We start from the raw sequence: 21549 nt of genomic DNA, 5'->3' as shown, positions 1-21549 counted from the left end.
AGGATTGCAGGTGTGAGCCATCATGCCCGGCCAGCCTTGTAATATATTTTAAAGTCAGGTAATGTGATGCCTCCATCTTTTTTCTTTTTTTCTTTTTTGAGATGGGGTCTTGCTCCATCACCCAAGCTGGAGTGCAGTGGAGTGATCACAGCTCACTGCAGCCTTGAACTCCCAGGCTCAAGCAATCCTCCCGCCTTAGCCTCCCAAGTAGATGGGACTACTGGCACATGCCACCATGCCTGGCTAATTTTTAAAAATTTTTTGTAGAAATGGGGTCTCTTTGTTGCCCTGGACTCAAGTCATCTTCCTGCCTTGGCCTCTCAAAGTGCTTGGGTTACAGGCGTGAGCCACCGTCCCCAGCCAACCTTTGATCTTTTTGCTCAGGGTTTCTTTGGCAATTCAGGCTCTTTTTTGGTTCCATATGAATTTTAGGATTGCTTTTCTAATTCTGATAAGAATTGCATTCAATCTATAGGTTGCTTTGGGCATCATGGTCATTTTAATGATATTAATTCTTCTGATCCATGATCCATGAGATGTTTTGCGATTTGTGTCACCTTCAATTTCTTTCATCAGTGTTTTGTAGTTTTCCTTGTAGAGATTTTCACCCCCTTATTTAAATTTATTCCTAGGTGTTTATTGGTTGTTGCTGCTGCTTTGTTGCTATTGTAAATGAAACTGCCTTCTTACTTAGCTAGATCATTATTAGCATGTAAAAATGCTACTGATTTTTGTATGTTGATTTTGTATCCTGCAATTTTACTGAATTTATTTATCAAATCTAAGAGTTTTGAGGTGGAGTCTCTTACTTTCTTTTTGTTTTTCCTTGAGACAGGGTCTCACTGTGCAGCCCAGGTTGGAGTGCATTGGTGGTGCAATCAGCACTCACTCCAGCCTCAGCCTTCTGGGCTCAAGCGATCCTCCCACCTCAGCTTCCCAAGTAGCTGGACTACAGATGTGTACCACCATGCCTGGCTAATTTGTGTGTGTATGTGTGTGGTTTTTTTTTTTTTTTTTTTGTAGAGACAGGGTTTCACCATGTTAGCCAGGCTGGTCTTGAACTTCTGGACTCAAGTGATCTGCCTGCCTTTGCCTCCCAAGGTGCTGGCATTACAGACATGGGCCACTGCATTTGGCCATGTTTTTCTAGATATAGGATGAGACCAGGCATGGTGGTTCATGCCTGTAATCCCGACACTTTGGGAAGCTGAGGAGGGAGGACTGATTGAGGTCAGGAGTTCGAGACCAGTCTGGGCAACATAGCAATACCTCATCTATACCAAAAATGAAAAATGTTAGCCAGGGATGGTGGTGTGTATCTGTAGTCCCAGCTACTTGAGAAGTTAAAGTGGGAGGTCACTTGAGCCTGGGAGATTGAGCTATGGCGAACCATGATCGCAGTACTGCACTCCAGCCTGGGCGTCAGGGCAAGATCATGTCTCAAAAGAAAAAAAAAATCATCAGTGATGAGGGTCAATTTAACTTTTTTTTTTTTTTTTTTTTTTGAGAAAGAGTCTCGCTATCACTCCGGCTGGAGTGTAATGGCACTATCTCAGCTCACTGCAACTTCTGCCTCCTTCCCAAATTCAAGCCATTCTCCTGCCTCAGCCTCCCTAGTAGCTGGGATTACAGGCACCTGCCACCTTGCCCAGCTAATTTTTGTATTTTAGTAGAGACGGAATTTCCCCACGTTGGCCAGGCTGGTCTCAAACTCCTGACTCCAAGCGATCCACCTGCCTCAGTCTCCCAAAGTGCTGGGATTACAGGTGTGAGCCACCACACCTGGCCTAATTTCCTCTTTCCAACCTGGATGCTTTTTCTTTCTTTCTCTTGCCTGATGGCTCTGGCTAGGACTTCCAGAATTATGTCAAATAGAAGTAGTGAAAATGGGCATCCTTGTATTGTTCCAGTTCTTAGAGGGAAGGTTTTCACTTTTTTCCATTCAGTATATTAGTTCTGGGTTTATCATATATAACTTTTATTATTTTTAGGTATATTCCTTCTATGCCTTGTTTGTTGAGGTTTTTATAATAAAGGGATGTCGAATTTTGTGAAATGATTTTCCTCCATCTATTGAGATGATCATGTGTTTTTTCCTTCATTCTGATGTTTATTGATTTGCATATGCTGAACTGTCCTTGCATCCCTTACATATACTTGACATAGGATCAAGTATAAGTCCCAGTTGATTGTGGTATATTATCATTTTGACTTGGCTGTGAATCCATTCAGTCCTGGGCTTTTGTTGGGAGACTTTTGTTAATGATTCAATCTTGTTACTCATTACTGGTCTGTCTGGGTATTCTATTTCTTCCTGATTCAATATTGGTAGGTTTTATGTTTCCAGGAATTTATCCACTTTTTAAGTATAGTTGTTCATAATAATCTGATAATCTCTTGTATTTCTGTGGTATCAGTTGTAATGTCTCCTTTTTCATTTCCAGTTGTTTATTTGGGTCTTCTCTTTATTTTCTTGGCTAGTCTAGCTAGCAGTTTATCAATTTTATCTTTTCCAAGAACCAACTTATTTCATTGGTCTGTTATATTGTTTAGTCTATTTCATTTAGTTCTGCCCTTGATCCTTCTGCTCATTTTGTTTGTTCTTGCTTTTTCTAGTTCCTTGAAGTACACTGTTAGATTAATTTGTAACCTTGCTACTTTTTGTTAGGCATTTATTACCATAAACTTCTCTTAGCACTTCTTTTGCTGCATCCCACAGGTTTTGGTATGTCATGTTTCCATTTTCATCTGTTTCAAAATTCTTTTTCCACTTACATAAAAATTTTTTTGTTCACCTAATGGTCAGTCATCCAGGAGCATGTTGTTTAATTTCCACATATTTACAGTCTCCAAAGTTACTCTTAGTATGGATTTCTGGTTTTATTCCATTGTGACCTGAGAAGATACTTGATACATTTTTAAAGATTTGTTGAGGCTTGTTTTGTAGCTTAACATATTATCTATTCTGGAGAATGTTCTATGTGCTGATAAAATGAATGTATATTCTAGGGTTAGAGGAAAGGCTTTCAACTTTTTTCCATTCAGTATATTAGCTCTGCGTTTATCATCTATAGCTTTTATTATTTTTAGGTATATTCCTTCTATGCCTTGTTTGTTGAGGGTTTTTATAATAAAGGGATGTTGAATTTAACAACATCCCTTTGAATAGAAAATACTTGGACATATACTATACTATATCTATACTATACAGATTTGAATATCTTGTGATCTGAGAAACATCAAAATTCTATTTTTAATTTGTTCTTAAAAATATACAATACTGCACTTTAATTTTTGGCAGCTTAACTGAGGAATGAATGACTACAAAAAAATCATACAAGAAACTACAATTTTTATTGAACAAAAAGTCTCCCAATAAAGAAAAGCCCAGAACTGAATGGATTCACAGCCAAATCAAAATAGTAATATACCACAATCAACTAGGATTTACACTTGATCCTGTATCAATTTTTTCTGTGCAAATATTTTCTGTTCAAATTTTTCTCCCTCACACATATAAATAATTCATTTTGTAATGACCATTGTAACATTACCAATTTCAATTTCAAATAATGACAGACATTAGGTGGTTTATCTTTTCATAGATTTTATTATACTATATAGATTTGTATAACTTGTGATCTGAGAAACATCAAAATTCTATTTTAAATTTGTTCTTAAAAATATACAATATTGCACTTTTATTTTTGGCAGCTTAACTGAGGAATGAATGAGTACAAAAAAATCATACAAGAAACTACAATTTTTATTTTGCTTTATAATAAGCAAAGAGCTTTGTGTAAAAGCAAAACTTACAGTAGTGCCAAATAAGTCAAATATTTACAGTGTAGATATTAAAGTCTTACCTCTGAAGGAAGATTCAGTGTATTGGATATAAATATTGTTAATGTAAGAAAAGCACACTGCCACCCCCCTGCCCAATTCTGAATATTTTTAAGCCAAAGAGTATTGGTGAGAAATGCTTTCATAATTTCTTTCTCAAGACAAACATGGAAGGGATGCTTGTTCTTGGAGCATCTGAAGTGGGTCATTAAACTTTTATAAGAATGTTTCCTACATAACTTAAAAATATCTCTACTCTAATCCAAGAATCGGAATTCCAAGGTAAGCTTATTTTAATTTTTAAAAGTTCTTCTGTAGTTAAGTCTCTCTTTTTTAAAAAAAAAAAATGAATAGAAATGAGGTGTCACCATATTGCCCAGGCTGGTCTTGAACTCCTGGGCTCAAGTGATTCTCCTGCCTCAGCCTCCCAAAGTGCTGGGATTTTATAGGCATGAGCCACCATGCCAGCCAGTTATTCTCCTTTACTTTTATAAGCCTATAAGTTAGTTGGTAGGTTACGATTTTAAGGTATGTTTCCTGTACTTTTTCTAAGATATATTGAATTGGATACTGAATACACATCTGTCTGATTTTTAACTTTTGTTACATTGTAATAAAACTATATACATTTATGTTGACTCACAATTTGTTTTTACTTTTTTTTTTTTAATAGGGTCGCGCTCTGGCACCCAGGCTGAAGTGCAGTGGCACGATTTCAGTTCACTGCAACCTCCCAAGCCATCCTCCCACTTCAGCCTCCAGAGTAGCTGGGACTAAAGGCACGTGCCACCATGTCTGGCTAATTTTTGTATCTTTTGTAGAGATAGGGTTTCACCATGTTTCCCAGACTGGTCTCAAACTCCTGAGCTCAAATAATCTGCCTGCCTCGGCCTCCTAGGGTGCTGGGATTATAGGCATGAGCGACCATGCCTGGCTTGTTATTTTACTTTTGAATTCCCAATTAGGCAAATACTCTAGAAAGCTCAATTTTTTATTTTACTTAACCCATTAGGAAAAGAGCTTTGAAATACCTATTTGCAAAAGCAAATACAAAGATTTAGAATGACTTAATAGCATACTAAACATTCAAAAGATGAATAGAACATAAATAGAATATATTTGTAATATGAATATATGACAGATACTCGTTTTTGGTACCACCTTAAAAAATCCAGCAGTACATTTTATTGCCCTTCAGATCTTTGGGAATACTTAAAATTCCTAACCATTAAACTTTTTCTTTTCCTTCCGAGGAAAAATAATCCACAAAGTTGAATTGGTATTTCAAAAACAAATAATTTCCTTTTGTTACTTCTTAAATGATCTGCAGAATAAAGTTACTCCAAGTGTTAACTAGCAGCCAATGCATTAATTATGCTTTTACATTTTAATCATACTATGAACCAAAGATTTCAAACAGTGATATATTATGGAAAAATACGATTTCTTCTTAAAGAACCATGTACCAATTGCATAGTTTTGATGTGATAACAAAAGTCATACTAGAGAGTTACAAAGGTATTAATAAATGTTAGCTGAACTGAAATTGACTGTTAAAAACAGTCTATCTTGGGTAGATGTTAGTGTAAACTTAGAGGGAAAAAACAGTCAATTGCAAAAAAGTTTTCTTTAAAAACAGGTTAATGCTAAGAATAATAGCTTTTAAATTTTGTTTAAAAATAAACTTACTAAACAATATAAATTTTAATCAAAACAGCTCTTTTAAAATGCCCTATTTTTCTTGCACGTAGCAGAAAATACATTTTTTTATAGTTTTCATCATTACATGTAAAAATGAGGCACTAGTTATACATATTTGAATATATTCACACAAATAGAAGCTTCAGTCCCATCTATAGACTTATTTTGCTCCATGGTTTCTGAATGGCAAACTGTTCACAAAAATAAGTCTTCTGAAGGAGGTGCATAAGAGAAACCAACAAATGCATCATCTGCCTCCAATACACTGGCATTCACTATAGAATAGTCAGAAGATACACACACAGAATATGGAACTGTTTCTTCTGTAAATGCTGTGTCAAAGTTTCTGATATCATCTGGTCCAGCCTAAAATATCAAAAGCACAGTATTATTCATCTTAGCTTTTCTTTCATGAATTTAGTCCTTTTTTTTTTTTGAGATGGAGTCTTGCACTGTCATCCAGGCTGGAGTGCCAGTGGGCTCACTGCAACCTCTGCCCCCCAGGTTCAAGCGATTCTCTTGCCTCAGCCTCCCAGAGTAGCTGGGATTACAGGCACCAGCCACCACACCCAGCTAACTTTTTGTGTTTTTAGTAGAAACGAGGTTTCACCATGTTGGCTAGGCTGGTCTCGAACTCCTCACCTTGGCCTTCCAAAGTGCTGGGATTACAGGTGTGAGCCACTGCACCTAGACCAATTTAGTCCTTTATTATAACTCCTTTATGAATTTCTGTGTTTATTCCTGGCAAGGTTAGATGTCTTCCTAATTCATTCCTTTGAAACACTTTTCTGCTTTTCCTTTCTTGACTTTTATTATTTAGGTGAAGTCATCCGTTCTTCTAAAACAGGGGTGACCAATCTTTTGGCTTCCCTGGGACACACTGGAAGAAGATTGTCTTCGGCCACATTCACTAACATGAACAATAGCTGATGAGCTAAAAAAACCAAACAAGGCTGGGCATGGTGGCTCACGCCTGTAATCCAAGCACTGTGGAGGCCAAGGCGGGTGGATCACCTGAGTTCGGGAGTTCAAGACCAGCCTGACCAACATGGTGAAACTCCATCTTTAAAAAACAAACAAACAAACAGACAAAACGCACACAAAAAAGTCTCATAATGTTTTAAAGAAAGTTTAAGAATTTGTGTTGGGCCACCACATTCAAAGCCATCCTGTGCTCCATGCGGCCCACAGACTGTGGTTTGAACAAGCTTGTTCTAACAGTTAAGGTTCTTTTTGAGTCAGGGGAGGAGAGGGAACAGTAAGGAAGGCTCACAAACAGAGATTCATTGCTCATTTAAATCTCAAGACTTTTCACTGATCCCCTTCCTCTCTACCCATCACTGCCTCATTACACCTAAGTTCAGAAAAAGGTCTCAGGTAGGTTTTCAGGATACCCTTCTGTATTTGAGTTTCCATAAAATGCCTGTCCATCTGGTCTCTCAATTCTGGGTGGGTCTGATGAAGAAATGAAGCAGTTATCAGTAAAATTATAATTTGTTTTGTTATCAGTTATTAGGTTCTTGGTTATAAGAAGGGCAGTGTTTCTTAACTTTCCTTTATAAATCTGATGCAAGCTAACAGACTCTACCTTTCCTATTCTCTCACTTTCACCCAGGCTGTAGCTCACTGCAACTTCGACCTCCTGGGCTCAAGGGATCATCCTACCTAAACCTTCCACAAGTAGCTGGGACCACAGGCCTGTGTCACTATACCTGGCTTTTTATTTTTAGTAGAGTCAAGTTCTCACCATGTTGTCCAGGCTGGTCTTGAACTCCTGAACTCGAGCAATCCTCCCATCTCAGCCTCCCAAAGTGTTGGGATTACATCCATGAGCTACCATGCCCAGACCCAATATATTTACAGATAAAAACAGATACAAATTCAGGTGATTTATTCTTAAAGTCCATTCCTGAATTTCTAGGTCATTTCTGCTCTACAGGGAAGGGAATCCTTAAAATCAAGTCTAACGGAGGGTGCACTGATAGAAATTCAGCGCAGATATTATAATCAAAGGATAATAGCCTGGTACATCCACAAACTGAGCAGAGACCACAAAAACCCAGAAAGCTAGATCCTCCCATATGAGAAAATCCTCCCCCGACCAGGGACAAAGAGTGCTAGAAACTTTATATGTATTATGTATATATGTATTTTTTTTCCTCATCAAATTCTTATACACAATTCTTGAAGCATGGGCTCTTGAACTCTGGCTACAAAACTTGCTAGCTGTAATTGTTATTATTTTTGAGACAGAGTCTTGCTCTGTTGCCCAGGATGGAGTGCAGTAGTGAGATCTGGGTTCACTCAAACCTCCACTTCTTGGATTCAAGCAATTCTCGTGCCTCAGACTTCTGAGTAGCTGGGACTACAGGTATGTGCCACCATGCCTGGCTAATTTTTCTATTTCTAGTAGAGACAGGGTTTCACCATGTTGGCTAGGCTAGCCTCGAACTCCTGACCTCAGTGATATGCTCACCTCAGCCTCCCAAAGTGCTGGGATTACAGGTGTGTAATTATTATATAAACTACTCTATCTCTATGAGCTTGTTTCTTCTTCCATAAAGTAAGAATACCACCTCCTCAGGTTGTTGCAAGGATCTGATGTGTTAATAAATAAAATTCCCAGAATCTAACATGTAGAAGGTACTCAATAAATGATGGCAATGTTCTCTGACTTGCCTTTGTAATCCCCTCATGGCTCATGGCTGGTACCAACAGGAATAATACAGGCTGAGCATCCCAAATCTGAAAACCCAAAATCAAAATGCTCCAAAATCCAAAAATTTTGAGCATCTACATGACACTTATTGGAGCATTTTGAATTTCAGATTTTCAGATTTGAGATGCTCAATCAGTAAGCAAATTCCAAAATCCAAAACACAATCCCAAATCCAAAACACTTCTGGTCCCAAACATTTCAGATAAAGGATACTCAACCTGTACTATGTGGTTTTTTAAGAGTGAGGGCTCTGCCTTCAGAGTATCTGAGTTCAAATTCTAGTTCTGCAATTTTAATTTTGAGAAAGGTTATTCAATTTTTTCTGTGCCTCAGTTAACTCATCCATATATATGGAAAATAACAGTACTATCTCATAGGATGTTGTCAGGATTTAGTAAAAGGATACATGTAAGGTATTGAGAACACTGTATGTGAAGACCTACTTCATCAAACCCTAGAATAGCTAACTTTTTGATCTTTGTTAATCTGTCCGGTGAAAAATAGCAATCTGTTATGGTTTAATATTGCACTTCCTCAACTGTCAGTGAGTATGAACTTCTCTTCATATAATTAAAAGCTAGTTGTATTTCTTTTTCTGTAACTGCTTGTTTTGTGTCTTTTGTCCACGTTTATATTGGTTATTGGTATGTCTTCCCACTAACTAGTAAGAACGCTTTAGGTGTTGAAAATTTCCCCAGTTTGTTATTTGCTTGTAGCATTTTTTATGCAGATACTTCTGAATTTTACGTAGTCAGTGCTCGCGTAAGCAGCACATATACTAAAATTATATGTAGTCAGATCTACCAACTTTTTTCTCTTATGGCTTCTGGGTTGTGGGTCATGCTTTAAAAAGCATTCTTCGCTTAAAGATTATACACAAAAATATTATCTTGGGTCTTGCAAGGGTTACTTTTAGGTGCATGGTGTAATGACTCCGGAGTCAGACATACCTAGATTTTTTTGTTTTGTTTTTGAGACAAGGTCTCACTCTGTCACCCAGGCTAGAGTGCAATGCCATGATCACGGTTCACTGCAGACAACCTCCCTGGGCTGAGTTGATCTTCCTGCCTCAACCCCCCAAATACTTGGGACTACAGGTGTGCACCACCATACCCAGCTAATTTTTGCACTTTTTTTTTTTTTGGTAGAGACAGGGTTTTGCCATGTTGCTCAGGTTGGTCTTGAACTCCTGTGCTCAAGCAATCCACCCACCCCAACCTCTCAAAGTACTGAAATTACAGGTGTGAGCCACTGTGTCCGGTCCATACCTAGGTTTTAACTCCTCAGAGGGTTTGGGAACCAAGGCAATGCATCAAGGACCTAACACAATGCTGAGTACATAGCAGGCAGTGCTCTAGAAGTTAATTCCTTTTCTCCCCACCTCTACTTGGAAATGTGTAGCATAAATACGTCCTGCTACTAATATGTACCTCACTGCAATCTGTCCTTTCCAGACCCCTGTATTTTCATAGTAATCCCTTTCTACCACACGCAATCCATTAACATTGAACTAATTTTAAAAACCATTAATAAGAGGGATTCATTGACCCAGAAATGAATATTTTCTTTCAACTTACAGAATTGTTAGAATGGTGCCAGCCTCTCTCCCGGTCCAAACCCACCTTTCAGATGTGGCTTCTGAATGACCCACTTGAAGCTTGGCCAAGCCACTCTTATCAGAGTTCAATATCACATCGACCTGCTTCAGGGCAGGGCTATGCTACACTTCACTGTTTTTTTTTTGAGACGGAGTCTTGCTCTGTTGCCCAGGCTGCTGTAGTGAAGTGGCACAATCTTGGCTCACGGCATCCTCTGCTGCCCGGGTTCAAGCGGTTCCCCCTGCCTCAGCCTCCTGAGTAGCTGGGACTACAGGCACACACCACTGCGTCTGGCTAATTTTTTTATATTTTTAGTAGAGATGGGGCTTCACCATGTTGGCCAGGATGGTCTCAATCTCCTGACCTCATGATCCCCCCGCCTCAGCCTCCCAAAGTGCTGGGATTACAGGCGTGAGCCACCATGCCCAGCCTCTATGCTACATTTTTACTTTAAGGATTATTTGGGGAAACCCTCTAATTTGAAATGTTGATGAGCCCTCTTCCACCAAGCAGTCAATTTTATTTTCATAGTTTTCCAAAATTTTATATGTAATAAACAGAAATTCCTCAAGTAGGGACCGAGGCTACAGAACTGTAAACTATTAGCTATGCAGAATAGTCAATATTTCAAAAAGGGAGTCAAAAACCTGAGGAAGGTATATTCCAAGAGCTGCCGAAATGAAAGCAGCAACAAAGTAAGTTTTTCTGAGGATTAAAGTGGAGGCAAGGATCAAAACTTGGATGTACCCAACATAGAATGAAATGTTAGGAGATGCTTCACAGTAACAGAGAATTTCAGATGGAGTGTCAAAGAAATCATATCTGCATATGGCTTATTTTAGAGGGACTTGTTTTGTATTCGTTGTTCTGAAATGGTATAATTAGAAACAAATCTTTCAAAGTATCAAAAACTACTTGCTGATAAATTTTATAGTAAAAAAAGCTTAAAATATACTAATATACCCATTCATATTAGCCCATTTTAGGTCACTGCTATTATCCTTTGTCTATCAGCTGCTGAGAGAATAAAATTAAGCAACCAATTCTTATTAGGATAAATTAAATATTTGGCAGTATAACCTCAATTTTGTGGGCTAAAAAAAAAAAAAAAAATTCCAGAATGCATTTTACCCATTGTAAACATGGAAAAAAAAACTGCTTTCAGTCTTTTTTTAATACAGATTAGTTAGGCACATATAATTGAAGTAATTATGCAACCTGTTAGATTTTAAAATAATTCCCACTAACTGCTAGAAACATTCAAAATAAAAATGTTGAAGCTTGGCATGGTCAACAACCCCACTTTTCCTTTTCCTAGTAACTAGCCTTATTAAAATATACAACACTAATCAGACTGAAAATCAACTATTTCATTTTATTCATGGAAAGAGTAAGCATCAAAGATAATTTCTGTCAAATGTTTATTCCCCCACAGATGTAATCATAAGTTATTATGAGCATGTTTTTTTTGCCTCATTTACACATTTATGAATTAATTACACATTACACATATATATGAGTTAATAGTATAAAGCTCATCTTTAATGTTGCTTTTTGCTTCAAACAAATTATCTTTAGGTGAAACATTTCCATCAATAGATGTAACAAGTCTAGCTAACATGAACATTTTATAATACTATCCTATTGTTTTCCCAAAAAAGTAACAATTTACATTAATATGTTTATATTAACAATGTTTGTTTTGTCTATACCTGCTTTTTTAAATATTTTATTTTGAGACAGAGTCTCGCTCTATCACCCAGGTTGGAGTGCAGTGGTGCAATTTCGGCTCACTGCAACCACCACCTCCCAGGTTCAAGTGATTCTCGTGCCTCAGCCTCCTTAGTAGCTTGAATTACAGGCATGCATCACCACACTCGGATAATGTTTTTTGTATTTTTAGTAGAGACAGGGTTCTCCCATGTTGGCCAGGCTGGTCTTGAACTCCTGGCCTCAAGTGATCCATCTGCCTCGGCCTCCCAAAGTGCTGGGAGTGGTCTGCCTGCCTCAGCCTCCCAAAGTGCTGGGATTATAGGCATGAGCCACCATGCCTGGCCGACGTATTGAGTTCATTCTTTCTTATACATGCTCCAAAGAAACACTTTACAATTACTGCGCTGGAAGATATTTTTATCAACCTAATCTAACTATAATCTTACTGGTCTCCCTGAAGTTATTAGTCATACTAGACAATCCTGAGTAACATATTTCACAAATATTTAGGTAATGACTCCATTTAATTCAGGTTATATTCTAAGATCTAGTTTCAAAATTATTATGAACTGCTATTCTGTTTCACTATTTTAGAAAGAAAGATTTGGATATATACTTACCACATTAGGATTAAATGGTGGTGGAATCTTCTTTTGTATAAGGTCAGCCCAGCTGAGTGATTCAAAAAAAGGATGATTCTGAATTTCAAGCTAGAATATCAAAAATATATATATTTTTACTAATGTTGAAGAATATATTAAGTACTAACTGCATAATTTTATGAAGCCAAACTATTACTATTTTGCTCCTCAATAATTCTTTTTAGGAACATGTTTATGTTATTCATGTAGCAAAATAGCAATAGAAAGACTATCAAAATAGACTAAAAGTTACTTAGAATGATCTACTTAAACTTAAGTTATATTCTTTTCAGAGTCAGTTTCCTCAGTGGTAAAATGGGGATAACATTTCTGCCCTAAATGCTTCAACAGAAGTATGTTCTAAGGATCAGTGTAAAGTATGGAAGTGCTATGAAAAGAACAAAGCACTACAGAGGTACAAAGAGTTAGTGTTATTACTGGAGTGGGAGGTAAAGAAATTGGGCAGAGATCTTTATACAGTGGAGAAGTAAAATCAGTTATGAGTTCTACTAATAAAAAAAAAATCCCACTTAGGGTTGGTATTACCAAACATTGGCACAGTACTGACTCTAGGTTTTTTTCCTGCAAGGTGCCATGGGAGTGTATAAAGAAGGATCCAACCTAAACTGTGGGTTAAAAAAGACTTCTTAGAGAAAGTGATATCTGACCAGAAGTCTGAAAGATGAGTAAGAATTAAGCTAGACAAAAGAATGGGGAAAGCATGTTCTGAAAAGGTTCTGAGGTACTAAAGAGGTTAGTATGGTCAAGAAAATGAGAGTTCAATATGGCTGCAGTGTAGGGAAGGATGGGACTGTCACACAAGGTGAAGCTGAAGAGCTAAACTGGCCATATCATATCAGGTCTACATTTAACATTTTGGATTTTGCTCTAGGGTCCTAAGAAGCCATCAGGGGGATTTAGTTATGAGAATGTCACAATTGTTTTGTTTTTTAAAGCATCAGGTTGGTGAGAAATGTTTTTTGTTTTTTTGACCACCACTCTGGGCAAGGCACAGTGGCTCACACCTATAATCCCAGCATTTTGGGAGGCCGCAGTGAGAGGATCGCTTGAACCCAGGAATTCAAACCCAACCTGGGTATTACAACGAGACTCTCATCTCTACAAAAATTAGCCTGGTGTGGTGGCACACACCTGTAATCCAGCTACTTGGGGACTGAGGTGGGAGGATCACCTGAACCTGTGAAGTTGAGGCTTCAGTGAGCCATGATCACACCACTGCACTCCAGCCCCAGCCTTGGTGACAGAGCAAAACCCTGTTTCAAAAAAAAAAAAAAAAGAAAAGAAAGAAAGAAATACCCCAAAACATGACCCTGGCTACAAGAAGAAATAGATTGGAGAGTCAAGGCCAGATAAAGGAAAAATAGCTACCACTGTAACCAGACTAAAAATAACTAATGGTAGGAAAAGAGTAGGAGCAGTGGGGCTAAAAAGAAATGTCTGGATATGGGAAAGATTTAGGCAGCAAACGAAACAGGACCTGGCTGTTTGTTGAATATGGAAGGAAGAGAGAAGAAACAAGAATGCCTCTCAGATTTCTGGACATGGACAGTCATGTCCTTTAATATGAAAGGGAGTACAGGGGGACAATAGCCACGCTCGAGGTACTCTCAAGAACTCCAAGTGTGGTGTTGAGCAGGCAGATACTGTGTAAGTCTAGAGTTTAGAAGAGAGGATTGAAGAGTACAAGATATAAATGTGTGAGATGAAAACCTATAGATAACCAAAGCCATGGGACCAATTGGGATTGCCCCAGAAGACAGCACAGAAGAAGAAAAGAAGGTTTAGGACAACGACAGGGCACTGCAACACTTGAAGGCTGAAAATGAGCATACACAAGAGATAATGGAGAATGGTCCAGAAATGCAGAAAGAAGAGCATGAGACGAGATGCATGTGTGCTCCTGCAGAAGCCTACGGAATAGAAGAGGGTTGCAAGTTTAAATGCTGCTGTGCGTGGCATAAGTCGAGGAAAGAAAGTATCCAGCAATTCTACTGGCTATTTTGTGGTAGAATGAGAAATGAAACAGCCTGGGAAAGGGAGACTGAACAAAGAAAACTTTCAACAGTTTGGCTACGAAGGGAAGAAGATAGAGTAGTACCTCGCAGGAGAGTAAGACCGAGGGTTTTTTTGGCTTAAGAAGAAACAGATTTGATAACGTTTAATTACAGACTGGAAGAAACCAGAAAAAAAGGGAGCAGTTATTTATGCAAAACAAACAAACATGGACAGGATTCCTTACAAATGGACAGGATCCAGTGCACAGATAGAAACAGACCTTTTCCACTACAAAAGAAAGAAGGACATGACAGGATCCTGCAGGGGTATATAGGTCTGTGGATTTGATAGCAGGAAACTGAGTTAGCTCCACCCTGATGGTTCTATTTTCCTTACAAAACAGAAGGCAAGATCATCTGTTAAAAGTGAAGAAGAAGAAAAGGAATCTGGGAAGTCTGGAGAGAAGGTGTGAAACAGTTAATACAGAGAAAGAGAATAAGCTACACAGAGAAAGAAGAAGTATTACCAGACAGTGGGGAAGCACTGACACGGTTCACAGTGCTTCCAATATGCCCAGTTTGTTACTTTCTTTAGCACTGTTCAGCAGCCCAGGAGATGATAGTTGGATTCATCTAGAGTTGCAATTTCTGTCAATGAATTCAATAAATGGACCAAGGGACAAGGAGGCGTGCAATATTAGCAAGACTGGCTGGAACAATAGAAAGGAAGCTGTTGGCAGAGCTACCAGCTGAACTGGAAGTGTGGGGAAATGGAAGAACAGTAGCAGCAAAGTCTTTTATTCACAGCTCAAGATTGATAAACAGCCTCCAAGAATATCCAAGAAAGCAATTTGAAAGTTCATATTCCTCAATATTTTGTGCATTTACTGACACAATAACATAATACTGGTAACAATACTACCAATTTAATTACCCTGAATTGAAACAAACATGCAGATTCTCTAATTATCTCAGGGAGGTCTCACCAAAATTCTAAAAAAAAAAAAGTGATTTGGTGTTCAAGGCAAAAGACATATTACATCATGCAGACAGGCGGCACTTAACAAAGTTCTGCTAAAGGAAATGATTTAGACCTTCAGGTAGTCCCAAACCCTCAATAAAAAGCTTACTAGTTGGTTAGTCTCTGTGTTATTATTTCATGAAAATGTTTGTGTTATTTAGCAATAAAAACAGCAAAAAAAAGTTTAGGTAGTAAAAATATGCCACACAACACTTTTTAAAAAGAAGCAGAGGGGAATTTGTAATAAATGCAAATCAAGTAATAATAAAATGTGAAAGTGTATGTGGTGGACAGGGCAAAAGTGTATGTAAGAGAAAGTGCTTTTTATACACTTTTATATAAACACAGGTGAAAACTGTGGAGACAAGTATGCTTTTTTTCCATGTTGCTATTTGCCATATGTTGTATTCATTCCATTAAATACCATATAAAATAAAGCTTTATTTCCAAATTTTCAATAAGCTTAAATAAAGCTGGAGCTTGGAAAGCTGTTACGTACAAAGTCTTCCTTGGCACCAAGTCGATTTTGCCTGTCTTTTTCTAGGAGTTCTTCCAGAATGGACCAGGCTGTAAGGCTTACTCCTGGTCTCAAACTTAGAGGTTTGTGAAGGATATTGTCATACATCTCAGCAACGTCTCGGCAATAAAAAGGAGGCTGGGGAAAAAAAAGCAAAATAAACGTAGTGGTAATCAAATATGCGAAAATGGGCTAAAATGGCTTTGATCTTGAGGGAGCAGTCAGTTAAGAAATGTATGGTCCTCTTGGTACGTGTAGCTATCTGCAGTGTGGTTTCCTGAAGCAAAGAGATTCTAAAACCCAGTACACAACACAGAGCTTACTTAATAAGCGTTAACCGAATAAATTAGGGCCAGTTTGTTCAATAGCACCTTGTAGACAGCTGTTAAATTATATACAACTTGTAATAGTATCTGTTTTACAGAAAACCATCAACCTTATCGTCGGCATGATGACAGAATAGTTGGAAATGGAAGTTTAAGACAGATCAAACATTAATTTGAGGCTTGGGAATAAACTCACTAAAACAAAGAGATTTCTAGTGGAGATGGAGGCCTGAAGATAATGCTCCTTAGGTACTTATGACGGAGATGATATTATGACTGTACTTTGCAGAATTAAAAATGCCACTGTGACAGCCAAAAGACTTGGGGTATAGCTACAACACAAGCATTAGTTAATCATCTAATTAAAAGGTTTAAAGTAAAAATAAAGGCCAGGCATGATGGCTGACACCTGTAATCCCAGCACTTTGGGGAACTGAGGTAGGCAGATCACTTGAGGCCAGGAATTCAAGACCAGCCTGGGCAATACGGTGAAACCCTGTCTCTACTAAAAATACAAAAAACTAGCCAGGCATAGTGGTGCACACCAGTAGTCCCATCTACTCAGGAGGCTGAGGCACAAGAATCAGTTGAACCTGGGAGGCCGAAGTTGCAGTCAGCTGAGATTGTGCCACTGCACTCCAGCCTGCATAACAGAGCAAGACTCCGTCTCAAATAAATAAATACATAAATGAACAACTTTTAAAAGATAAGCTGTACAGGTTTCTGTAGTCTAGGAATGAGAGGGAGGAAGATTATCATGCTACTTATATTCTATTTGCAAGGTTGTAATATGTAACCTTCAAAACTATTTCCTTTTAAATTAATGTATTCAGAGCACCAGAAACATTTTTCCAAAGAGAGAATTACTATATAAAATGTTACTTTTTTTTTTTTTTTTCCAAAAAACAAAAAACAATTTATTAACCAGAGGACTGGTCTCTAATATTTTACCCTTGTGGGTTTGTTTTTACCTTTTACATATTAGTTACTAGTATTTTAATAAAATAAAATGAATCTGACCTAAAACATTAATTTTTTCTTTTCACTCTCCTTTGGTAAAAATTAGAAAAGTAATATATGCTTATTGTAACAAATACAAACAATACAGAAGTTTATAAAATAAAAAGTGAGGCCAGGCACAGTCGATGACACCAGAAATCCCAGCACTTTGGAAGGCAGAGGCAGGTGGATCACTAGAACTCAGGAGCTCGAGACCAACCACGGCAACATGGAGGCACCCTGTCTCTACTAAAAATACAAACAAACAAACAAACAAATAAATAGATTAGCCAGGTGGGGTGGTACATGCCTGTAGTCCTAGCTACTCAGCAGGCTGAGCGGGAGGAGCATCAGAGCCTGGGAAATCAAGGCTGCAGTGAGCTGTGATCACTCCACCACAATCCAGCCTGAGCAACACGGTGAGACTGTCTCAAAAAAAAAAAGGTAAAAATAAAAACTCAAGTATACGTAATTTATCTTTTAAAATATAACTTTTTTTTTTGAAATGGAGTCTTACTCTGCTGCCCAGGCTGGAGTGCAATGTGGCATGATCTCCACTCACTAAAACCTCCGCCTCCTGGGTTCAAGTGATTCTCCTGTCTAAGCCTCCCAAGTATCTGGGATTACAGGCGCATGCCACTGTGCCTGGCTAATTTTTATATTTTTAGTAGAGAAGGGGTTTCACCATCTTGGCCAGGCTGGTCTTAAACTCCTGACCTAAGGTGATCTACCCACCTCGGCCTCCCAAAGTGCTAGGATTACAGCAGTGAGCCACTGCACCCAGCCAAAATATCTTCATTTTTAAACAGTCAATAAAAGTTTCATTAATAAAGTTATGTTTCAAATGTTTTCTTTTGAATCAACTGCATTTTTTATATGATGATATATTTTCAAAGTGCTCTAAATAAATTCAAAGGATTCTAAAATATCAAGATGGCACATAAACAGTGCTTAAAGGGAAATCAGGTATAAAGTGGTTTTCCAATGTTCTAAGTCATCAGCATAACCAGAAAACTAGATCTTTTAACATGCAGGTCACAGTCAAGGGCAAAGAAGAGACAGTGTTGGCTTTCACAGGAATCTATCATTCAAAACCAGCAAGGTGAAACAAACGCTCTGAAAGGTACTTTGTGTGCTGAATTTCACTAAAAGCTCCAGTTTTCAATAAAAAGCAAACAGACACTCAACTCAGGTCTTGGCTGACAGTGGCATTTATCATCAGTGGTAGTAGCATCCTCAGGCATTTGCACATGGTTCCCAACATGAGGCTGCTGGACACTTAGAGGACCACAAAGGGAGTCTAGAAACCACTCTAAACATGTCAAAAAGCCTACAGAAAAACCTCCATTTACTCTTATAAAGATATTTAAGCTAATTAAAATGCATACACTGTTTACTTTGGGTTGGAACAATATTAACTCAATGTAGTGCTAAAACTTTATTCTTGTTAATCAGAAGCTCTGAACAGCCTATGTGTGTCTTTAACCCTAGTAAGAACTGGGCAAACTGACTACATAAACATCATTTTTCTTTTTTTTTTTTTTGAGACAGAGTCTTGCTCTGTCGCCAGACTGGAATGCAGTGGTGCAATCTTGGCTCACTGCAACCTCTGCCTCCTGGCTTCAAGCGATTCTCCTGCCTCAGCCTCCTCAGTAGCTGGGACTACAGGCGCCCACCACCATGCCCAGCTAATTTTTGTATTTTTAGTAGAGACGAGGTTTCACCATGTTAGCCAGGATGGTCTCGATCTCTTGACAGTGTGATCCGCCCGCCTCGGCCTCCCAAAGTGCTGGGATTACAGGTGTGAACCACCATACCTGGCCAAATATCACTTTTTTTCAAGAAAATCTTTTAAGACATAGTGTTTTCAGGGAAGGGAACAGAGAGTGATCTCCAACGATGGGAAAAACTGAGCACCAATGTATTAATGAAATCCTATAAAAACAATAGGCAAAAACCAAATTTACTGATAAATGCAAAAATCTTTTTCTGTCCGTTTTCTTAAAATTAGAGTGATGTTTGGGTAAACTGAATGAAAGCAGATAATTTTAATATTACAATTAGATGTCTATTTCTAAAAATGCCGGTGGGGGGGGTGAGAATGCCTGAAGTGGTTATTAGTATGACAGAGAAATAATTATATTAATTAAAAAAAACTAGTAACAAAATGAAAAGCATTTCTTTTTGCCCTTATTCTTTTTTTTTTTTTTTTGAAACAGTTTCCCTGTTTTGCCCAGGTTGGAGTACAATGGTGCAATCTTCACTCACTGCAACCCCTGCCTCCTGGGTTCAAGCAATTCTTGGGCCTCTGCCTCCCAAGCAGCTGGGAATACAGGTATGCATCACCATACCTGGATAACTTTTTGTATTTTTAGTTGAGACGGGGTTTCACCGTGTTGCCCAGACTGGTCTCGAACTCCTGGCCTCAAGTGATCCGCCCGCCTTGGGCTCTCAAAATGTTGGGATTACAGGTGTGAGCCACGCCCAGTCTCTTTTTGTCCTTATTCCTAATGCAGTTTTGGGTTCATTTAACCAGGCTATTACTACTCTGCTAGTGTTATCTAAATGTCCATGAGATTCTTCGGGGAGAGAGAGAGAAAGAATCAAATCAAATACACGGGAATAATGAAGTATAGAAATACATACCAATCCATACAGCATTTCATACAGCACAGCACCAAGGCACCACCAATCCACAGTATTGTCATAGGGCTGTTTTCTAATTACTTCAGGTGCAAGGTACTGTAGAAAAGAATAAAATATTAGATCAACTTGGTAACAAAATTTATAAATAATTGAGAAATTTAACAAATTTGAGGTGTTGCTATTATACTAAAACCAAATTATCAAGATTTTCAATGGGCCGGGTATTCTCATGCTACACCAGTGGTTCTTAGGTAATGTCAACTAGGACACTTCAAAATACATATATTCTGCATTTCTCCTTGGAAACTGTGATGCAGTTAAAATAAAAGAGTATAGCAAAGGTAGACTCTATAATAGTAGGTAAAGTAGGTATTTGTGGAGAAAGTCTTTCAAATATTATTTTAGAAGTTCATTTGGTTATTATTCATATTTTCCTCTTGAATACATAATTTTTATTTTTGAGACAGGATCTTACTCTGTTGCCCAAGCTGAAATGCAGTGGCACAATCACAGCTCACTGAGGCCTTGACCTCCTGGGCTCTGGTGATACTCCCACCTGAGCCTCCCAAGATGCTGGGACTACAGGCATGTGCCACCACACCTGGCTAGTTTTTTGTATTTTTCATAGAGATGAGGGTGTAGTCATGTTGCCCAGGCTGGTCTGGAACTCCTGGGCTCAAGCAATCTGCCTACATTCTTAATGTAGCAACTATAATCTTTTTTTTTCAGTAAAAGGAAAAAGAATGAACTGCATTCTCATTTAAGAATTATAGTATCAATTCTCTAACATATTTGGAAAACTTGTGTAAGTTGCAGATGTCTATTTATATTTTAATTTGTAGGAAATTTAGACTCGTCACAACTTAACACAACTAAGACACGTCTTACATCTAAGACAGTAAACCTGAATTTTACATTCCAAAATATATTACCTCTTCACATAGGAAATACATGTAAGAAAATAATTTCCTCATAAGCCTTTTTTAAGTGACTTGAATAAATGGCAAATATATATATATATTTTTATATATTATATATTTATATATATATATTATATATATTTTATATAGTTATATATAGAATATATTATATATGTTTATATATATTCTATTTATATATAGAATATATTATATATGTTTATATATATTCTATTTATATATAGAATATATATATTTATATATATAGAATATTCTATATATATATATTTTGAGACAGAATTTCGCCTTGTTGCTCAGGCTGGAGTGGCAAAGGCGCGATCTTGGCTCACCACAACCTCTGCCTCCTGGGTTCAAGCAATTCTCCTGAATGGCATAATATTTTAACTATGAAATCAATAGACAATAACAAAAAATGTTTCTTCATACATAAACCAAAACAGAATGGTTACAAATATATACAAGAGCTAGGGTCAGACAGGAAAAAAGGAAAAGCACATTTCAAGGTAATTAGAGATACTTTTAGTTAAGTTTTTGAACTCAATTAGAAGCCATTTTCTCACATATTTTCAACGTTGTATTTTCAAGTACTCCATGATAAAGATAAAATATTACATGGTACCTGAAATCATTATAAATACCTTGGAATTAGAATAGTTTAAAATAAACTAAACTTGTTTATGTGTGTGAAGTAAGAATAATAAAGCTTTCACATGAATTATAAGGATTATTACTATTGTCACAAATACTTTTTTCTTTTTTTTTGCTAGCTAACATTATTAGAAAATGGGATGTGGGATGTTCCAGTTAAATTCTTATTTGTGATTTTTTTTCCCCACATCCATTGCTTTATTCTCTTCTGGTAAGTAAACAAT

At 37.6% G+C, this 21549-nt stretch overlaps 1 protein-coding gene across 9 annotated transcripts in view; it reads right to left on the bottom strand.

Annotated features, from left to right (window-relative positions):
• Window positions 1-3748: 3748 nt before the first annotated feature.
• SGK3 (serum/glucocorticoid regulated kinase family member 3) overlaps window positions 3749-21549 on the bottom strand; it is a 187393-nt gene continuing 169592 nt past the window's right edge. For all 9 annotated transcript variants that reach the window (XM_021669673.2, XM_021669576.2, XM_021669562.2 and 6 more), the window contains 4 exons: window positions 19740-19835; window positions 15751-15906; window positions 12195-12284; window positions 3749-5910 (listed from right to left, as the gene is read on the bottom strand). In XM_021669673.2, coding sequence (XP_021525348.1) covers window positions 5740-5910; window positions 12195-12284; window positions 15751-15906; window positions 19740-19835 — 513 coding nt within the window. In that variant the 3' untranslated portion in view covers window positions 3749-5739. The remainder of the gene's footprint in view (window positions 5911-12194; window positions 12285-15750; window positions 15907-19739; window positions 19836-21549) is intronic.

This window comes from Aotus nancymaae, unplaced genomic scaffold (genome assembly GCF_030222135.1).
Source record: "Aotus nancymaae isolate 86718 unplaced genomic scaffold, 86718_ANA_hifiasm-v0.15.2.pri h1tg000036l, whole genome shotgun sequence".
Lineage (NCBI taxonomy): Eukaryota > Metazoa > Chordata > Mammalia > Primates > Aotidae > Aotus > Aotus nancymaae.
This window is presented reverse-complemented; position numbering and strand designations above follow the sequence as displayed.